At 37.1% G+C, this 20,763-nt stretch overlaps 1 protein-coding gene across 1 annotated transcript in view; it reads left to right on the top strand.

Moving 5' to 3' along the window:
• Nucleotides 1–20,763, top strand: part of NECTIN3 (nectin cell adhesion molecule 3) — a 67,724-nt gene that overhangs the window by 19,991 nt on the left and 26,970 nt on the right. Inside the window, exons 2-5 of the mRNA XM_082303835.1 lie at nt 7,141–7,479; nt 14,850–15,146; nt 17,020–17,137; nt 20,037–20,188. Of these exons, the coding sequence (XP_082159961.1) occupies nt 7,141–7,479; nt 14,850–15,146; nt 17,020–17,137; nt 20,037–20,188 (906 nt within the window). The remainder of the gene's footprint in view (nt 1–7,140; nt 7,480–14,849; nt 15,147–17,019; nt 17,138–20,036; nt 20,189–20,763) is intronic.

Below are 20,763 nucleotides of genomic sequence, written 5' to 3'. Positions count from 1 at the left end.
TTGCTCTCTAAGCAGTTACTTAACATCCTGTATCTGTTACTTGTACTTGTTCCTGCTGACTACTACTCTAATTAGGACCCATTAGAACTTGAAGCTTTTTCAGGCTGACTGGGAAAGATGTGTTATGTACAACTTCACTTGTTGTTTGCTATCTCATGCAGTTATTTGGCAGCCCCACCAAGATACAGAACAGAAGTGCAATGCTCCTTTTGATCTCCCACTATATCTGTTAGATATTTTGGTTATGTGTTTAAACTGGATGCCACATAGGAGGATTTTAACCTTTTCCTTCAGGTCAGTTTGTCAGAAATATTGACTCATCTTTTGTGTTTCAAAAGATTTTGAAGATTGTCTGGACCTGTTTAACACACTTTCCAATCAAAGGTTTGAGTTACATGAATAACTGTTTTTTTGATCTCTTTTGCTTTCTTTTTGTGTATTTATACCTATTGCTCTGGTACTTGGGGATTTAAATTTATTTACATGGGAATGTGAAGCATTTTGTGGTGTTTAGGGAGAGGAAGTGGTGTATATTGCTTGGATAACTTTTGAACTACGTGTTTACTCTTACTACTAGTTTTTTGAAGGAGTGGGACTAAGGACGAGATGTTCTCCTCCAGTCCTGCTTCTGAGCTTGACCCATTTGTTGGAAAGAGAGTGCCTCGTTGTCCCGCTTGTTTCCTTTTAAAGGGGGTGGGATTGGGAGGATTGTCTGGTTAAATAGAGGTTGGAATGTCCATTGAGGAAGAACTTCCAGCTGCCTCATAGCTTGCCTCACTTATTAGTTCAACATGTCTTGTAAACATCTAAATGCTTAGTATCGGGATAAACACAAATGTCCTAATTTGCTATGTGTTAGCATACAAAGAAGATGATAATGTAAGAGCATGTAAAACAGACACTGCTAATATGGTTTAAGCTGAAATTCCAGATGAGTTTTGAAGTTCATGGGACTTTAAACATTCTTGGTGAGTAGTTAAATTTAAAGCTTTAACCTTATAAAATTGGCTTTCTAAGAGTGTCCTTCACAACTCAGTTTGAATCATGAGCCTAACCTTTTTAAACTTTTCTCTAGTGTCTTAGATTGCATTTAGTTTCCTGCTGCTTGATACTGAAGGTCTGTGCAGCATGGTAGGAAGCAGAGTATGCAGGGGCACAGTCCCTGCCTTATGTGGAGGCAGTGAAACTAGAACAGAAGCACCAGTTAACATGTGAAGACAACAGCACTGTGAAATAAGAATGGTGGGTCACAGCCATCCCTGACTTGAAGTCCAGAGGTGTGGCGCTTTTTTGAAGCTCCAACTCATGACTGTATGAGTTGGGCTCAAGCTATGTTAATGTTAAACTCCAAATTTAGCTAGTTTTTTTCTTTGACTTCGTGTTGTGCTGGAGTAAAATACCTCTTTCTAATACGTTTCCTTGCTTTCTGTGATGAAAGCATCAATCTTGCTGATATTAAGTTTGTATTGTGGTGCCATAGAGGTTTGCATACTCTATCATCGTGACCCATTTGTATTAGGATGAGAGTACTTTATCCAGTATTGCATTATCTGGCCTTTTAACAGGCAGTATGAATCTTTTCTCTGTGGGCTCTGGATGCTGTCTTGTGAATGATAGTTGCAGCCTTCCCCACAAATATCAGTGTTCCTTGATATCGAGAGAGAGAGAGGTACATGTTGATTCAGCAACTAGAGGAAGATAACTGACTGTCCCTTCCATCAGCTGTGGGGAATGAAGCCATTGAGTAACATGAGCCTTTTGGTAGAATGGTGTGCTATGTTGTCAGCTCTACCCTTAGGGAGCAGCAGGTGGAGGGAGGTTCAAAGTACTTAAAAATTCTGCCAAACATCCTATGATGGCACTTAACTGAGAATTTGTCTGTCTTGAGGTTGATGTTTTGAGTAAAACCCCTGCTTCAGCAACAGTTAACTTTTGATTGAGATGGTACTGAAATTAAGAGACTGTCCTTTGCATGCATTCTCAAACTCAACCAGTTCTTGTGTCCAGTGTCTTCAACTTCTAGGTTGCTTTAAAAATTTCACCTTTGTGCAACTTTTTTTACAATTTTCAACTGGAAATGATGTTCCCCTTCCTATAGCCTTTGTAAGCATGTAGGTTATAGTCATCTAAAGGAAGGCTACTTAACATGTTAGATAAAGTGAAGACTGGAACCTAGTTTTGGTCCATTTGTAGGTATAAAAAGTTAACATTCAGAAGTTAATAGATGCATTTCCAAGTGACGAATGCGCATGAGCCACAGTAGTGATAAAGAAATGTGATGGGAGAAATCTAGAAATACGTCATTATTTAAACAATCATTGTCATAATGCGCCTGTTGGTATTGGGTAAAGTTGACCTCTGGATTCAAAAGATTGAGTCCCTTGAATGTTAATAAAATGAAAAAGCAGCCTGAGATAGCTGGCAAATGCACAGAACGGCTAAGAGGATTTCATTAGCCTCGACTTCAGACTATTCAATTGCTGTGCCTCATTTCACCAAGATTTTTTTGCCTTCTGGTAGGCTTTGCATGCCTGTTGTACTGTTATGATAAACATTGAACAAGGCTTTAAGAATTGCTCTTCTAAGATGGAAATAATATACCTCTAGTTTGCCTTTTAAAAGGCGAATGCAGTATAAAAAAGGGAACTTGAGCTGAATCTAATAAATGGAATGCTTATGGAAGCCAACCTCATGCCCTGTTTCTGTTTCTGGCCCACTTCTCCCAAAAAACTTCATTGACAAACTAGCACTCCACTTCAAGCAAGGACTGTGATAAAGCAGATTCTTAGGTGAGAACAACGCTAGGTTATAATACTATCTTTTTGATGTAAGTGCAGGTTTTTCTTCCTAAGTACTTGCTTAACAATTCTGATTGGAAGCTAGTGTTGAAGCATTTTGTACTACTATCTTGAATCTCTTCCATTCCTTGGTTCTGATCTTTTTTTGACACAGTAATTTGATCGTGCTCTGGTATTCAAAAGACACACACTGATTTCTTCCCAGTAATTTAAGCATATATTTTTATAAAGCCTCAAGTTGAGGTTTCAGGCTTGTTTTCTGCAATGCCCTTAAGTGATTTGATTCTCTAGCTAAACAAATCTTAAAATGCTACTAGAATGTGTGGCTATGCTCTTGTTGCCTCTGTCGCATTGCCACTTGTGATTGACTGAGCAGGGAATGAGCCAATTCAGAAGGCTAGATCAGGACAAAAAACAAGTGAGTGTTTTTGGAGGTTGGGTGCTCTCTTAGGTACCTGGTGAGTGCTCATGCAGGAGAGGGAGGGCTTGGAAGAATGAGTCTAAGCTTTCTGATGTCAGCTAAAATTAAACTGACCTAACAGTAATGCTTAGCCTGACCTTAAGAGAGTTTCATGGGAAGTTCTGCTGACATAGCAACTTGCTGTCACCAAAATGGGATGTTCCTATTGTTCTGCTCCGCTCTTGACTGGAACTCTTCTTAGTTCCCTGTGTTAGTGTGTGCCAAGGCCAGATACACCCATGAGCTGAATAATTTGCTGATGTAGGGAAAAACTTCAGGTTTTCTGCTCTTCTGCAGTTTGGCTTTATTGTCTTGTGGAAACAGTTGACGGCTAGTGCAAAGTAAGTGGCCAGGAAGTGACAATGTGGTCTCTGTCTTGCCGGTGGTGTGCTGTTAAGCAGGCCATGGTTCTATAGCAGGTAACAAAATGGATTGCTTTTGTAATTAGACTTGTGCATGGCTGTTCCGTATAGAAAATCTCTAAATCTGCTGTTTAGTACAATAAATAACATGGCTGGAAGTGTGGAGACTACTCTCTCATTTCGTAGCATGAGTACTTTGTTGTATTAAGAAGGTCATCATGTTTTCAAGACCCAATATTTCCTCAGTATCTTTTTTCAGTTAGTGAGAGAAGTTTGGTTAAGAATTACTAGTGAACAGCTGCTGTTATTCCAGTCAGTATTTGATAGCTCCTAGTTCTGTGGCTTTTAATGCTAGAAGTAAGTTTTAGGGTTTTCTTTTGTTGTTTTTGTTTACTCTTCAAACTGCTTTTTGACAAGTTAAGTGATAATGGTAAGTGCCTTGCTGTTTTGAATAAGATTCTTGTAATGGTCTGAAATGAGAAAGCTAGTGAACACAATGTAAATCTGATAAAAAATTTTGTTTGAAAAATGATGAAATCTAGTGGTTATCTGAAATAAAACAAGAGCTTGTACAATTTGGACTGAGATACATTTGCAGTACTGGGCCTTGAAATCTGGTCTGTGTGGTGATGTGATGGATGGGTGGGAAAATGAAGAGATGCTGCAGCTCTTTTGGGGGAGGGAGCAGGGGGTGTCAGAACTCAAAGGGTCAAAAACATGTTCCTCTGGAAGGTTTATGCTTTTGCTTCCTGCACTCTCAAATGAGGTAATCCATTGTTCAGCTTTGAAATTATTTTGTCTTAAGACTTTAAGTTGAGGTAGAGAAGTCTCATGGTATTAATAAGTAAGTGTGGAGCCATGAATAGTGAATGACTGCGTTTTTAAGTCCTCTAAATTGGTGAAATTAGAGATGGAGAGAAACTGTTGCAGTTTGGGAAACTGAGATGTGGACTGTCAGTGTCTGCATGCAACTGTTATCTGTGAAATAAGTTAAGAGTCTTATTAGCATGTTTGAAAATAGATTGGAAAATAGGTGTGTCAAGTAGATCAACTAGGAGGAGTATCCACCTGCTTAACTTCTCTTAACTTTAGACATAAGGTAGTTTTGTGATAGGCTTGGACATGAAGTATTACCAGCATGGACTTGGATCACTGTGTAATCAAAACTTAACTTAGTGAAAGTGAGATCTTGAAAGTTGCAGCAATAAAAAAGTTAGACTTCTCAAAATATTCATGCAGTTCATGTGAGAACACAATGTTCTCATGGCACAAGTGAGCTGTTAGAAATATTCCTTGATGGGAAAAAATGTTTTATTTTCACATCTTCAAAAAAGAGATAACTGTTAGTTGAGTATTGACTTTTTAAATGTATTCTGGTCATCTTTATGTAGCTAAAGCCTCTAATTATTGGAAGTAGAGTTGTCAAAAAAAAAAAGAGGAAAAAGAACAGCTTGTGTGTTCCTCTAACTAGGGTGACTTTCCGATTCAGTTTGTTACCTTCCCAGAAGCCCAAGCAGCTTTTGTGTAAGTTTACTTGTAGGGCTTTTCTGTACTACGTTTGTTGGAGTTTATATATAGCTGATCATTATGTTAAGGTTCAGTACAGGTTAAGATTCAGTAGATTTAAATATTGCAAACTGCTGATTTCTGAACAAAAGTGAGTTTTTCTTTACTTAACTGCATTACACAATATGTATGTTCTGTACATTCTGAAATACATTGCAGAAATGTACCTCGTGGACCTTATATATAAGGTAGAAAGCAATAGTTAAATACTTTTTAAGGAACACTTCACCTTATGCTTAAACGTAGCAATGGCAAATGGAGACATAGTTTGGGCAGAATTCTGCGCATTTCGGTTAGTGTTCATGTAGTTACCCTCTTTCCAATGTCTGTCTCAATGATATGTATTAGTTCAAGAGGCATGAGGGGGCTAGACAAAATGTTCTTCATTACTCATGGATTAGTCGTGTTGGATATTCTCTATATGAAACTTTTTCAGTTTTTTTGAGTTTTCTGGCTTCCCCCCCCAGCCTCTGTTGAGACTGGCGTATCAACAATCTTGGTATAAAGTTCTAGCTTAATTTGATTTATTTGTGGAACTTAAATGTTTTCATACCATTGACATTAGTCAGTAGTTTTATACTGAAGAAATCCATAGCTGAATCTTTAAATCACTTGCTTAGGTGGCTTCATTGACCTAGTTATGGTTTGAACACTGAAAAATCAGTTGATGGGAAATGGAAAGCTTTCAACAATGGACTTGTATATAAAGGCATATAGAGAATTTTTTCCTGAACACATGGTTTCTCTTTTGTGGGAACTTGTTGACTGAAAAAGCAGTTAATGTCTCAAGTTGAATGACCTCTTCATGCTTGTGAAAATTGGGCTACTAAAATTTAGATCTGAATCCTGTTGCATGAGTGAACATTCTCAGTAACAGCTTGAGTACTGATTTGATAACTGAAGAGAAAATCAGCAGTTGAAATGGCTGTGTTAAAACTTAAGCACGGTAAAAATAAATACAGTGTGGACTAAGACTTTGATTCTTTTTCATCATGTTAGCTTACTTCAAGAGAACAAATGATTGAAGTTGCTGGAGCATCTGTTTGGCAGAAGAAATTGTGAACCTGTGTTTTAATGAACTGCTTTGTCCTGGTGGATTTCCTTTCTTGAAAGGAGGTGTTATAAAATGCTGAGCTCAGAATGCAGTTGCTACTGTGGAAATTATTTTAGGTATTAAACAGAAATACACTGAATCTTAAGCAAACACTGACTATACCTACTCTTGCATATTTACTGTGTTAATAAAGAGGGAAGATCTAATGTGAAGACATTGCACTACCATGTAGCAGAAAGATTGCATGTGTATGATGGTACATATCTTTGGAAACAAGGATACAAAAGCTAAAATCAAATTCTGCGACTGACTGTCACTGTTAAGATGGAGTAGTTTGTGGGGTTTTGTTTTTTTCTTTTTTTTTTTAATTGTTGCTTTGCTTTTTAACTAGTTAATGGTATTGTAAGTGGTAGAAGTTTCATTTATGCATTTCTCCTTAAATTATCTTTATTACCAGACTTATCTTTTGAAAGCAGAAATAAGTGCAGTAATTCAACTAAAGTTTTTACCTGATGGTCTGGATCAGTAATAAGACTGCTAAAGTACCACGTGTGATTACTGTTTTTTCTGTAAATCTGAATATACGCAATGCTCATATCTAGTTAAATTCCCAAAAGATTGATACAGCAGTTACACGATTATCACGTCATTTTGATAGGAAGTTGTGTATTAGTGATAGTATTCTCCGAAGAATGGTTGATGTACATGTAGCTTTGATGTTTCAGCTTAAAGCATGCTTTTGTAATGTTTCCACGCTGATGTGAATTGGCTAGAATACGGCTGTTCAGAAGAAAGTAGGAATTATCTTTGAAAAAGGCAAGCTAATTACTGAAGAAGGCTTAATGTGAAGACTTAGACATAACCTTCTTGCGTACCAACTAATGATTGCTTTGTTTTTAGGTGCCTTAGCTGGACCAATTGTTGATCCACATGTGACAGCAGTTTGGGGGAAGAAGGTTGCACTGAAATGCATAATTGATGTAAATGAAACAATAGCACAAGTTTCTTGGGAGAAGATACATGGTAAAAGTTCACAGACTATTGCTGTTCATCATCCTGAATATGGAATATCTGTTCAAGGAGAATACCAAGGAAGAGTGTCATTTAAAAACTACTCACTTACTGATGCAACAATCATCTTAAAAAATGTAAGCTTTTCTGATGCAGGAGAATATATTTGCAAGGCAGTTACATTCCCACTTGGAAATACACAGTCATCAACAACTGTAACAGTACTAGGTAAGTCAACTTCTTTATGAAAGGAGGTAAAATCAATAGCACAAACTTGTTAGTGAAATTCTGCAAACTTACTAATGTGTTGTATTTTACCTTTTATCCCAGTGACAATACAAAAATGTATTCTACAGTCTTTTGTAACAGGTGTCTTGGTATTCTTACTAAATCTATTGAGGAGACTTCTTTTGGGTCTTGCTTCTTTAGAACTTGCTCTTTGGTTGTCCAGATATTAAAAATAAATAAGCAATTCCTATTTAGGCATTGTGTTAATCTAAACATTTGGACGGTGCTGTAGAACTTAAACCTGGCAATGTTGATACCAGGGACCTGTGTGCGTGCTGAGAAGCTGCCAAACATAGCTTTAGTTACCACCTTGCCTAAATTCCCTCATAAATTTGTTGCTAATAGGATAAGTTAATGTAGCTGCTTGAGGCTGGTGATGTAAACTGTTCTTTGCACAATATAAATGTAAAGCAAAACTGCCTAGACTTACTACTGGGAGTTCTGGGAAGAAAGAGGCAATTTAAGCCCTTGACTGGTTGTGGATAGTCATAATGTGAAGCTTATATAAACTCAGTATTTCACACAAACTAATTTTGCCTGTCTTGTTGAGGCTTCAGTATTGCTATCATAAAGGACTAGTACTGAATCACAGGTAGACTTAGGTGGTAGTGCAGTATGAGGTAAAAATTCTACCCTGAAACTTGAAAACCTATTGACTTGCCCTCTTATTACCATATTATAACTTCTTAGAATAGAGTAAGTTACTTTTGTATCCACTGCAAGTAGTCAAGGGATATTTTCTATGCTCAATAAGTCCTCAATGAGTCTATTTTTGTAAACAAATGTGCTTTTTAGGATCTTCTTGGTCTTTGATATCTGCTTTCCATGGTAGTAGAATACTATATGGGATTAATCAGATGGCTGTAGCACAGTATGTAAACTGGTTTTCACCACAAGGTGGGGCAAAATAAACGCATCAAAGCAAGTGGCTTAATCCAATTTGAAACAAGTAACTTGACCAAAGAAGTTCCTTGTGATGTACAAAGCATGTAGCTTTATGGCTCTCATTTCCACCTGTCTTCTGTCTGTACTGTGAGTGGCTATGTCTGTGGCTGTTGTTGCAATCTGTTAACTTCAGGTTTCAGCTATTGTGCTTTACCGACATACAGTGGGAGGCTCTTGTTGTTCTCCTTCATATCTTCTAGTCAGTCCCGATTTCTAAGATTTTTTTTTTTTCAGATCACTTTAGTAGTTGTGTCCATTTTGCCCTTCGAATTTTAGGTTTACGGAGAACACGAGGAGGGACTTGGAAAGCAAATGCATGGCCTGTATGTTTATTATTCTGCATTTGAAAATGTAGAAGGACTGCAACTTGCTTGATAAGATATATATTATCAAAACTTGCAGTTGGAATAGGTAAAGAAGTATTTGTCAGACATGCAGTGGTCCTGATCATAGTGTTTTTTCATAGTTGATGATTTAGATGGCTGCTGGTAGTTGTAAACCTCTCAGTGACTTGGTATCAACCTCTGAATTGCAGTAACCAACTACTACTTGCAAAGATGCCTTTCCGTCCTAGTTAGCAGCTGTGTTTGGCTTGCATGTACAGCTGAGTAACAAACCCTCTGTTGGACTTATCTATCTTCTGTGGCCTCAGCAGAGCATTTTCTGTCCTTCTGAAAACTTTTTGCTACACTGACATCTAGGCTTAAACAGTAAAAGTACTGGGGAAATAATGGTTTTCAGAATATGCATGTAACTGAATAATTTTTTACCTTTACTGGCCTGAGCTTAGCAGTCCCAAGCTCAGCTCAGTCTTAAGGCATGGAATAACTCCAATCAAAATTTAAAACCTGATGTGACTTAAAATCAGGTTTATTCTGACTGCATTCTCCCACTGTTCTAAAAGTCTGTCCCTTAAGTGAGGAGTTCTGAGCCTGAAACTGTTTCCAGTCCAAGTAGCATTGCCTTTGTTCCTAGTCCCTCCCTGTTCCTATTTAGCAAAAAAAGTTTCCATCCTATGTGTAGTGGACATACCTAACTTAATCACATAGTAGGTGCTTGTACACTGTAAGGCAGAGACACTGAAGACATACGAAGGAAAAAATAAGTACAGGATAAAATGTCCTGTATTTTGCTGCAGTACACTGATCACTTAAGACCATATTTAGAACCTCTGTCTTACACTACTTAAGCTTAACAGACTTACCATATTTGACTTTGCTCACTCCCGGTTTGCTTGGCTTAGTGCTTCATGGTGTCTTAAGGAAATGCACTGTAAAAAAAGATGTTAAGACAGTGAAAATATGAAAATGCTTTTTGGGTCAAACAGGTGTGTTGATCTTGTCTAAAACTTTGGTTCTTCAAACTTAACCCATTAACCTAGGGCAAAAATTGTAAAGAATTGTATGTTAAGCTGTTTCTTTCTCAAGATGCTGACTAAACTGGCCGAAATGGTGTTTGAAGGCAGAAGAGATGGTTTATGACAGAGTAGCTTGCAGAGCTAACATAATTTTATGTTACTAGCTTGAACACTGTACATGACTATTTAAAATACTTGGTTCAATTTGACTCCTCCTGTCCTGCTAAGCTAGATTTCTCAGGATGGGTATTGATAAAATAGATCTTGTTCTTCAGTAGGCTAGCTCTTACCAATGCTACAAGTGAAGAATGAGCTGCACAGATGACAATGGCAAAGGTAAATGTAGGTCTGTCACCATGGATAGATCCCAGATGCAGTAAGGTGGAAATTCTTAGAATAAGGAATTAAAGGAAGATGCGTGTCAGGCAGTATGGAAAATGGATCCTCTCAGACCATTCTGATAGAGTAATGGTGTTTGAAAAGTGCTAGTTGATGAGATGTGCACATTCTTCTTAGAGTACAACACAGTACTCCAGGCCAAGAAAAAGTATCAGGTAGATAAATTAGTGAACTGATTGGTCTTATGTAAAAACAAACAAACAAACAAAAGCCAAAACCAAAGTCAATAATAAATGATTAATTAGTGGGCAGGATAAGTTACACAGAAATATAAGGCTGCTGGTTTTGAGGGGAGAGAAAATAAAAAGTAGAAATACTGTTTTGGAAAGAAGTTATTCAAGCGAGTGTCAGTTGTGATGTAGAAGGGGCTGACAATTCCCAGTGTCATGCTGCTGCCAAGGAATTAGTGAATTTAATGGTAAGTGGAAATAATCATGTTTGTGTTGTAATCATGCCAATTTTGCCCAGACCTTCTGTGCACAGTGGCAGAAGAAAATTAGTTTTAAAACTAACATTAGCAGTTGAAAAAAGGCTGATGAAGTACTTAAAACCAAGAAGAAATTTTGAGGCCTAGAAACTTAATGCAATAGGATTTAAGGCGCTCTTTTTTTTTTCCGGATGCTTTATTGTGTTGCTTTTCTGTAAAGAAGCATAAGGACTTGAGCAACAAGAGATCTCTGATTCTCCATGTGAATGTCAGGTGAAGCTGGGGTAAGTAGGGTCAAATTAGATAGTGGTTGTGAATGACTAAAAGGGCTAGCACAGATGTGCAAATTAATTGAGACTTCCTAAACAGCTGCATATCTAACTTGCATACTTCAGCCATCATTTCTTATAACTCAAATATAATTCATGCTGTAATATTGCTTTGGATTTGCATGACTATTCTTCTCCGAAGATACATGAATGACATGACCCATGTGCGCTGACCTTTTGATAACCTCTGTCCATTCAGTGAGTGTGTCTACTCTGTTGATTATTTAAAGGGGCTGGGCCACTGCCCTTGAACTCTTCACGTTATGGAAGCAGGTCCCTTCTGCTTTTGGATTTTTGTGGGATTGGTGGCTTCCTTTCCAAACTAAGTGTTGTCCCCACCATCTTTTTTATTTGACCTGAATAGGGCATAATGTTTCTATTGAATGTGTGAAGCAGCTTCCCTTCTTCCCAACCTTCTTCCCAACCTTCTTCCCAACCTTCTTCCCAACCTTCTTCCCAACCTTCTTCCCAACCTTCTTCCCAACCTTCTTCCCAACCTTCTTCCCAACCTTCTTCCCAACCTTCTTCCCAACCTTCTTCCCAACCTTCTTCCCAACCTTCTTCCCAACCTTCTTCCCAACCTTCTTCCCAACCTTCTTCCCAACCTTCTTCCCAACCTTCTTCCCAACCTTCTTCCCAACCTTCTTCCCATGTCCACCACATGATGACCACTGTGAGCAATGAAAGTCTGTAGGGCACACTTCAGTATGATTCACATGTCCCAGGACCATTTGGTGTGCCAAAAGAGGACTCCTATAAGAGCCCGTATATAGAAGTTTTACTTTCAAAACAAACAAACAAAAAAAAAAAAGGCGAGCCAAAAGTCCACAAAAAACCCCTCCAAACCCCAGACTTTGGGTAATCTTTTTTCCAAGTTGAAAACCAGTAGAACTTGTTTCCCATTGTGAGAGGTGAGATGCCAATGGCCCCTTCTAACTGGGGATTCATTCGTAAGATATTTATCTTAATCCATGAGTGAAACAGTAGAATGAATAGCTGGGGTTTCTGCTGGTTTTGCTTCAGTGGCTGGGACAAAGTAATCCTGAAGGATAGACTATAGTAATAAGTATCATAACAGTGGTTGCTTTCCACGTTTTAGTATGTGGCTGTTTGGTTATCTAGTAGTTGGTGTGTAGTCCATGAACCATGATTTATGGGGAGATGTGACAGTAGAAACCTAACCATTTGTGAAGTATGAAAAAAAAAAAACAAACCCTAAAGTACCAAAACACATCGGACTGGGAATAAGTATATTTTATGAAGTTGAGTAGCTTTGAATAGTTCAACTTGGTCTTTCTGACAAGCGTAAAGCCAAGAATTACACAATGAACTAAAACTGGCCAATCTCACAAGTTTCAGATATCACTTGAGAAAGCAAAGTATGCTTGTTTCCTAGTAATAATAATCTTAGGAGAAACTAGGCTTTTTAAACCAGTTTATATCCCATTCTCTGGCTGTTATCACTTAATACTTGAAGACTTTTGTTTTCTAAAAGCACGGTAAGTGAAGCAGCATACTGAGTAGTCTGCTTTGGGTCTGGAGATCTCTGCTGCCTTAGTTAAGACTTCTTGTTGACTTATGTATCCCTTCACAAAGGGGTAGAGAAAAAATTCTGGAGTTGTGTACTCATTTATTTTTGAGGAAAAGTCAAAGGAATAGAATATATGAAACATTCCAGCTGAAATGATTTGGGTCTGTAAGTTCTGGCATGACAAGATAATGATAGCTGCTAATTTAATTGATTTCACTGTGATGGAGATCTTGTAGGGGGGAGGATACAGCAGAAATTAGTAACTTTATGTTTGTAAGACACAATGTAAATTTGGGTGTTCTGCATTCCAGTAATACTACAGAAGCTATAGAAAAGGTTAGTACTAGTGATTTGAAGGGAGCAAGGTGGTCATGTTTATGTTAAATTAGAGGAACCAAATTGTGGGTCAAATAACAAAGCTATACAATGTCAAGTTCTCCATACTAGGTTTTGAAGGCTTTTTTCAGATGATAGAATGCTTCATATGTACATCAGTTCAAATATCCCGGCTTATTGCAGAAAGCTTTAGTTGTTGCTAGTGTTGGAGAGCAGGGAATCAAATTTTGAAAGAAGCTGTGTTAGAGACACATCAGATCTAGAAGAGTGAATATAGGACTTGGCAGAAAAGCCCTGCTGTTGGTTTATTTACAGTAGGGTCACTAATAAATCACAGAGGGTAGGCATTCAGAGAAACAAAGTAGAAAATAATCCGCTGTAAATATCTGCCCAAATAAACAACCTTTAATTAGGTAGAGGTATGTTGTTTAAGCACTTAATATACTTTAGGCATAGAACAGAAAACACATATTTTTATAAGGTTGTCTGTTTAGTAGTTGCCTTTCCTTTTAGTGTAATTGAACAAATAATACAGCACCTTCTTTAGACATTGAGCAGTGTTAGACTGAGCAGAAAAAAAAAAAAAACAAACCTGATTCTGGCAGTGAATTCACTCAAGCTGAAAATATTTGTTACCCAGTTATCTCTTGAAAGTATAGGTAGCTGGAGAAATATCTTGCCGGGTATGGTGAACTATGCTCTATTTCATTTTAAGATATGTGGGTCAGCTTCAACTCCTTGGAAAGAAATTCTGTGAACTAAACTTACTATAGGATACTGAAAGGTGCAGAAGTTGCAAGAGTTCTCTCTCTGATTACTGAGGGCTGCTCCACTGAGGTGGATTCTGAAGCATTACGGTGTGTAGGTATGGCTTCAGTCCACAGGACTCCGATAGCCTCATTTAGATCAAAAGACAAGGATTATGTAATAGGCTGGTGTGCTAGTACTGATGATAGAAACGGGCCATCCTAGAAAGCAAAACCTTGGTTTGTATCTGAAGCACCAGATGGTATTTCTGACTTAGGCTGCAACTGGTGGATGGCTTGTGCAGGGCTGAAACAGACTTCTTATATAAGGAGGAAATTTTTTAAAAAGGTTTTCAGTCTATGGTCCTCAATAGTAGACTAGTACATTAGGAACTCATCTTCCTTTTAGAAAGAAGTGTGTTCTCTAAGCCGCTAAAATTTTGGGGTGAGCAATGGGTTTACAAGGAGGTCAGATCCTTCCACTTGCAGATTTCTTGAGTCTTGGACATAGTATTGAGTTCAAGTTTTTTACTTCTGTAGGTGATGACCATTTATATGTAGACAGAATTTTATTTATATATAGAAACAATTTATTTATATATCAAAACCATACAAATTTTATAAAAATATGTATATTGTGTATATTTGTGCACCTAATAGATTTTATATATAGTGTATGTGTATATATAATGAAAATATTTTTTAGAAGTCACATGATTCAGCATGGAATCAATTTGTATTGTTGTACTGATCAACAGAAGCTTGAACTCTTAATGTTGGGTGTTAAAACACTGAATTAAGTAGCTTTGAAATGACACAAACTGTGACAGTATAGATTAATACTTTAAATATAATGTTTGAAAGTGTAGCAGAATCCAAGCCTTTTTTAAAAATCATGGTATGGTTTCAACCTAAGATCTTAAGCGGTTTGTCAGACACTGCAACTGGAGCACTGCAGTTGGTTTTTTGAACCTAACCACTTTGGAATTCCCTCTCAATACATTAAATGTAGTGAATGAGCAACATAAACCTTTGTCCACTCAGTAAAGTTTAACAGTATCAGCAGGCCAAAGCTTTGTAGAGCTATCATCTCTGATATCTGACATGATCTTATTTCTAGGATATCTGATTAGCATGGGCTTTTGCAAATGGATTAGATCTTGTCTAACTCTTTTATTTAGCAATGATGTCAAAGATGTGGAGTCTGTCTTGTTTAAATTTACTTTTTTCCCCTCCCTAGTTGAACCTGTTGTGAGCTTAACAAAAGGACCAAACCCTCTAATAGATGGTGCAAATCGGACAATAGCAGCCACTTGTACAGCAGCCACTGGAAAACCTGCTGCAGAGATTGAATGGGAAGGAGGTCTTGGTGAAATGGAATCCAGCTCTACTTTGTTTCCAAATGAAACAGTGACGGTTGTAAGTCAGTATATGATTGTCCCTACACGATTTGCCAGAGGAAGACGTATAACTTGTATTGTGAGGCACCCTGCTTTGGAAAAGGAGATAAGATACCCTCATGTGTTGGACATACAGTGTAAGTATTCTGTAAGGTAGCAATTACTTCGTAGATATCTTATAACCACCCTCTTTATCAGTGTATACCTTCCACAGGAAGGAGATGAGCACCTACTGCTTCAGGAAAAATAGGGAAGTTAAAACTGTAGAGAAAACCATGTGATAAGAGGTAGGTCAGGCAGGAGCAGAAACCTAGGGTCTCTGTATTAAAAAAAAATCTAGTCACAAAGCTAGAATACCATTATGTTTCTACTATTTGTTTTGGATGTTGGCTCGTGGGTAAATGTTAGTATTCGTGTTTATATTTAACATTGAAAAGATTACAGACAAAATAACAAACTCAGTTCATCTGTAAACTGTCTGTAGTGCCTTATAATTTCATCAGTATTAAAAAAGAATTCTAATGAAGATTCATGTTTGAGATGACAATTTAAAAGTAGGTCTTATGGGGGTCAGTAACATATTTTCAAATTACTCACTAAGCTTTTTCCACTCTAATTTGCATAAGGAAACCAGAACATAATATATACACTCCTAACACTTGTTATTCAGCTTCAGGTTGTGCATGTAATTCAAACCTGTACCGGGCTTGTTGAACAAATTTGTGGCTTTAAAACACATGAGTATGAAGTGAGGTGGCTTACAATGCTGCCTAGCTAAAACCAGTTAAGACAAATAAGCTTTAGGCATGTGGTCCATTTTTTCTTAATGCATATGTGTCCAAAACAAGCCATTTTCAAGTTCTTTTGGTATCCCGTCTCAGTGCTGTGGTGCTTTAAAGTTCCTAAATCATAGAAGTCTGTCAATTCAATTAGAAGAAATGTAGTGGCTGGAGTAAACTTTAAAGTTAAAAGTAAACTTTGCTCTTTTGGTTTGACTAGAATCTCCTGTGGGTTTGGTTTTGTTCTGTTTAGTAAAGTCTCACTTATTTGGGCGTAAAATAGTGATTAATATGATGAATAATGATTAGTACTGGTTTATTTTGTCAGTGTTGAAATGAAGTTCTAGATTGAAGTGCCATTGATACAGAGATGGAAGTAAAGATTATTTTTTCCCATTATTGTTGCAAACAGTGAATAAGAGAAAGTTCTGTATTTAAAGTGAAATGAGGGGGCAAGTTGGTGTTAAACTTATTTTTATCTGAAATTAGTGCTAAGGCGTGTTTCAGAACTTCGAACAAAATTGTATAGTAAACAACACAGCAGCAAGTGAGCAGCAGAGATTTTGTCTGTGTTCTCTAGTGTTCCTTCAGTTTTCCCTTACACTTACATCTTTTGCAACGAGTCCTCCATCTCTGCTGTAGGAGCTTATACCAAATCACACTGGTTCTTTTCTCTGGGTTCTGAATGTTTCAGCTAAGTCTCTCTGGCTTATCTGAAGTGGCTTCCTAGCTTTTTAGAGCCATAACAACGTAATTCTACATTATAATGGCAGTGGATAACTGTTAACCTTTTTAACTGGCATCTGTGAACTTTTTGATTTCCTAATTACCTGGCTTCTCAAAACACTGTTTCTGATCCTTTGCTGTATGTTGTCAGTAAGAAGTAGCTCTAAATTACCATTCCTCATTTGCAAAAAAAAAAAAAAAATTAAACTGATTCTTTTCTTCTGAAGTCTTTTCACTTCACCAAAGTGCTGTATGTTTGCTGAAAACACACAGAGGGACATTTGCACCAATTAAAACAACTTACTGTTCCTACTCTAATCCACTGCTGCATATTATGCTGTAGCTTGGAACTGTATTGGTGTTCTCTGTGTATTTTGTTGTTTGTTTTTTTAAATTAACAAAAAAAAAAAACCCAAAAAACACCTGCTCCACTGAGCTGACCATTACTCACAGTTTGTGTTTAAAGAAAATATTGTGATTGATAGGTTAAATCTTTTTTTGTCAGATGCCCCAGAAGTTTCAGTAACTGGCTATGATGGAAACTGGTTCATTGGAAGAGAGAACGTTCAGCTCAGATGTAATGCTGATGCAAATCCATTACCTATGGAATTTATGTGGACCAGGTAACTATTTATAAAAAGGGGCTTTCCACATGATTAAAGTGGTATAATCTCTTAGCTTACAGTAAACACCTGTTTTGAAAACAAGGAATATATGACTTGTATTGGGTTGTAATGGTATTATCCAGCCTTTTAAAAAGAAGATGCAAGATGTGTGTATGTATGAATATGGGTGAGTGGATATCTTGTAAATTTACAAGCCCAAACAGTTTGTCATTACTCTCAGGATAAAATCTTTTGTAGTTACTTAGTAAAGTAGACTAAACTGTGTATGTTGGAGTAGATAGAGCAAAGCCCAATAAATGTAGTAGGGATCCAACTATTATTTCATTAGTTCTGTTTTATTATTACTTAAGGTAGATTATAAACACTTGAACAGACTTTTCAGTATCGGCGTTTTAAAATCTGGAAATTACAGTTGAGATGGCAAATACTGCTTACTGAATTACAGAATTTGTCATGTTTTTCAAAAGTGCTCAAGTAGTTGCCAAGACAGATAAATGTGGTGTTTTGCATAATGATGGAAACTAGGTCTCGAACATATGTCTCTAGTAAAAAAAAAATTCCTTACATAACAGCCGCATTTCATGAATATGTGGATTGGATGGGCCGTACTCTGAAATTCACGGCTTCGCTTTTGCAGCCATGGATGTACTTTGGGCAAGAGACAGTGGAAGACAATAACAGCAAGCATAGATCAAAATCTGTCCTGTGAAGAAGAAAAAATTAAATAAACCCAGCTATTTTAAATTGATTTGTTGCCTGTAGAAACAAAAGAAATAACTTACCTAAGGACAGTGTAAATTTATAGGTAGCTATGTTACAGTGCTTCTGTTGGTAAAATCACAGGATTATTTACTGATGTGAAGCTGTAATCCATTTCCCTACCTTCTCAGTGGTAGATCTAATTTAGCATATAGGGACAGTAGTCATAATGTGGTTTGAAAATGTTGTATTGATAAGTTTGGAATTGCTTGATGGCAGTTTCACAGGGAAGAAAAAACTATTACTCTAACTGACTCAATCCTAAAAGCAGCCATTGAAATCTTAAGTCAGTATTGCAGCTGACTGTAGTCAGAATGGCAGGGCTACACTAAAGTAGGTTTAGTAAAATGTATGCCTTAGTAAAATGTATGCTTTACCTACATGCTACAGTAGCATGTTAGCGCAAATTCAGTGTGATGAGAGATTTCAACACACAAAAATTCCTATGTTTAAAAAAGCATGCCAGGCTCTCAACAGCAGTACTGCTTGATTCTTCAGATGAAGTGGGTTCTCAATTCTCTGATTTGAATTTGAGATGTATGTGAGAACTAATTGATACAACCTCTATTTCCAATTCCAGAAGAAATATACACACCACTTTAAAGCACTTCAAGCTTCAGAGGTCACTTTTAAACTTCCTAAGGCTAAAACTGAACCAACTTTTACAAGAAAAGCTTAATTTTCTGGAATAAAACCAGTGTAACTTTTTGTTTGAGCAACAACAAAACCCATCCAAGAAGCTGTAATACTGGTGAATGAGGAACTTCAAAGGGAAAAATAAAATTCTGTGCAAAAGAAGGATAGTTTGAGCATTTAAGGAAATGGAAGCTAGCTGTATTAAAATTGTGTGCTATCTTCTGGTTTCAAATTATAATAGCTTCTACAACTACCACAGCAAAAAATCTTTATCCCTTGGAAGCAAAGGTAACATTGTATTTGCTAGGATAGTAATATTTTCATGGTCGATAATATTTTAAAATGTTGCATATATGAGAACTTTATTAGAATAGAGCTTTCAAACCAATTGACTGTCTTATAATGGTTTTTGAAATACTTCTGGTACTATGAATTATGAAGTACATGCTTAATCACTTTTATCAGCTTCATATGGCTGAAGCAATTCTGGGCAATAATGATTGTCAGCAAAGCAATGGGAATGTTGTCTTGAACTTTACATTTGTTGGGGATTACGTTTACTGTTAACTGTGGGGTTTTTTCTATTTAATACTTTAATACTTTTTCCATTTGAATATTTGAATGTATCAGGGGTGGCTTTGTTTGTTCAATACTACTTATAAAATCATACTGGCTAAATGCTTCCAGGATACTGAGACCTGGTGATCACATGTTTGGATATTGACGTAGTCCTGCTTAGCTGTTAATAGATACTTAGATAAAAGCAAAATGGTATACGATGGCATGAAATTACACAGGTGTTTAATGGGCAGTTGGCAGCTCTGTTAAACTAGTTCCAGTGCCTCTGCCCTTTCCCTGTTGTGCTTACACAGTTGTTACTGCAATCACATACAGAATGCTACAGGGAAATGATAATTTGGAAAAGCCAGTTGACTGGAAACAATGTTTTTAACCAGTTATTCCCCCAAAGCACCAGATTTGGTTTCAGTGCTATAATTTAGATGTAAAAATGATGGAGGATGAGAAAAAGCAGGTTGAGAGGGAAGAAACTGCTTGAACTCTTGCTCAGAAATCCTAATCAAAATGTCCTGCAAGTTAAGTGTATACTGACAGAAATATTTATGGTGATAGCTCAGCCGGATGGACAAGTACAGGCAGATAATCCTGACAGCAGTATAAGAGCATCTTAGTTTGACTGTTAGTTTTTAGAGCTTGAGTTGGATTGTTCCTCCAAGTTCTTTTGAGATAATGTTTTCTTAGTTATAGTATTCACTTGTAGACAGCTTGCTAGTGCCAGCAGACTTGACATTTAAAGGATTTGGCACAGAAATTAAAATACTATATGTTCAGGTAGACACAGAATATCCAATGAAAGCCCATTGAGAATGTCAGAGCACAGTGAAAAGTTCACTCTAGACTATTGCAAATATTTTAAACTAGTTATATTTAGACTTTAGTCTTTAGATTCACATTTGAAATACAGCTAACTGTTTTGTTTTAGGTTGGATGGACAATGGCCTGAAGGATTGCTGTCTGTCAACAATACTCTGCAGTTCAGCAGCCCATTGACTTACAACTACACTGGGACTTATATCTGTAAGGTGACTAATTCTCTTGGTCAGAGGAGTGATCAGAAGACTATCTACATATTAGGTAAGTCTTACTTCTCAGCAAAGACAGGATGTTAACTTGGAATTTTTTGTGGTCAACTGAAGAGCCAGTTGCCGCATAAAATATTTATGCGTTTTAATTGAGTGAAAAGCTATTGAAAATACGGATTTGAGAGCTACAGTAAAACCTGGGATTAAACTGACTCTTCAATAACAGCAACATACAGTGGAAATTCTTAAGGTTGAGGTAGTTCTCATAGCAATCTTGAGATTATTACTTTCTCGTGGTAGGTGAACTTTGGTTGTTTTGTTGTTTTGTTCCCCCCCCCACCCCCAGTGTTAACTTGCATTTTGGCAAGACATATTGACTGCAATAAACAGTACCTTGTCAGAAATAAATTGAAAAAACAGATGTTAGTGGGAGGGGAACAACTACATCTACAAAAGTCAAAGGTGCTCTGCTTTAAGGAAGTTAGGGTTATGTTCTGAATGTGTGCATTGTTCTCCAGTTACTAGTTGTCTCCTTTTCTTGAGATGCAAATATCCAGTAGTCAAAGTTTCAGTATCTCATGCAGAACTCTTGCTGATCTACTTAGTATAATATAGCAAATTTATGTG

Source organism: Platalea leucorodia (genome assembly GCF_965183815.1).
Source record: "Platalea leucorodia genome assembly, chromosome: 2".
Taxonomy (NCBI): domain Eukaryota; kingdom Metazoa; phylum Chordata; class Aves; order Pelecaniformes; family Threskiornithidae; genus Platalea; species Platalea leucorodia.
This window is presented reverse-complemented; position numbering and strand designations above follow the sequence as displayed.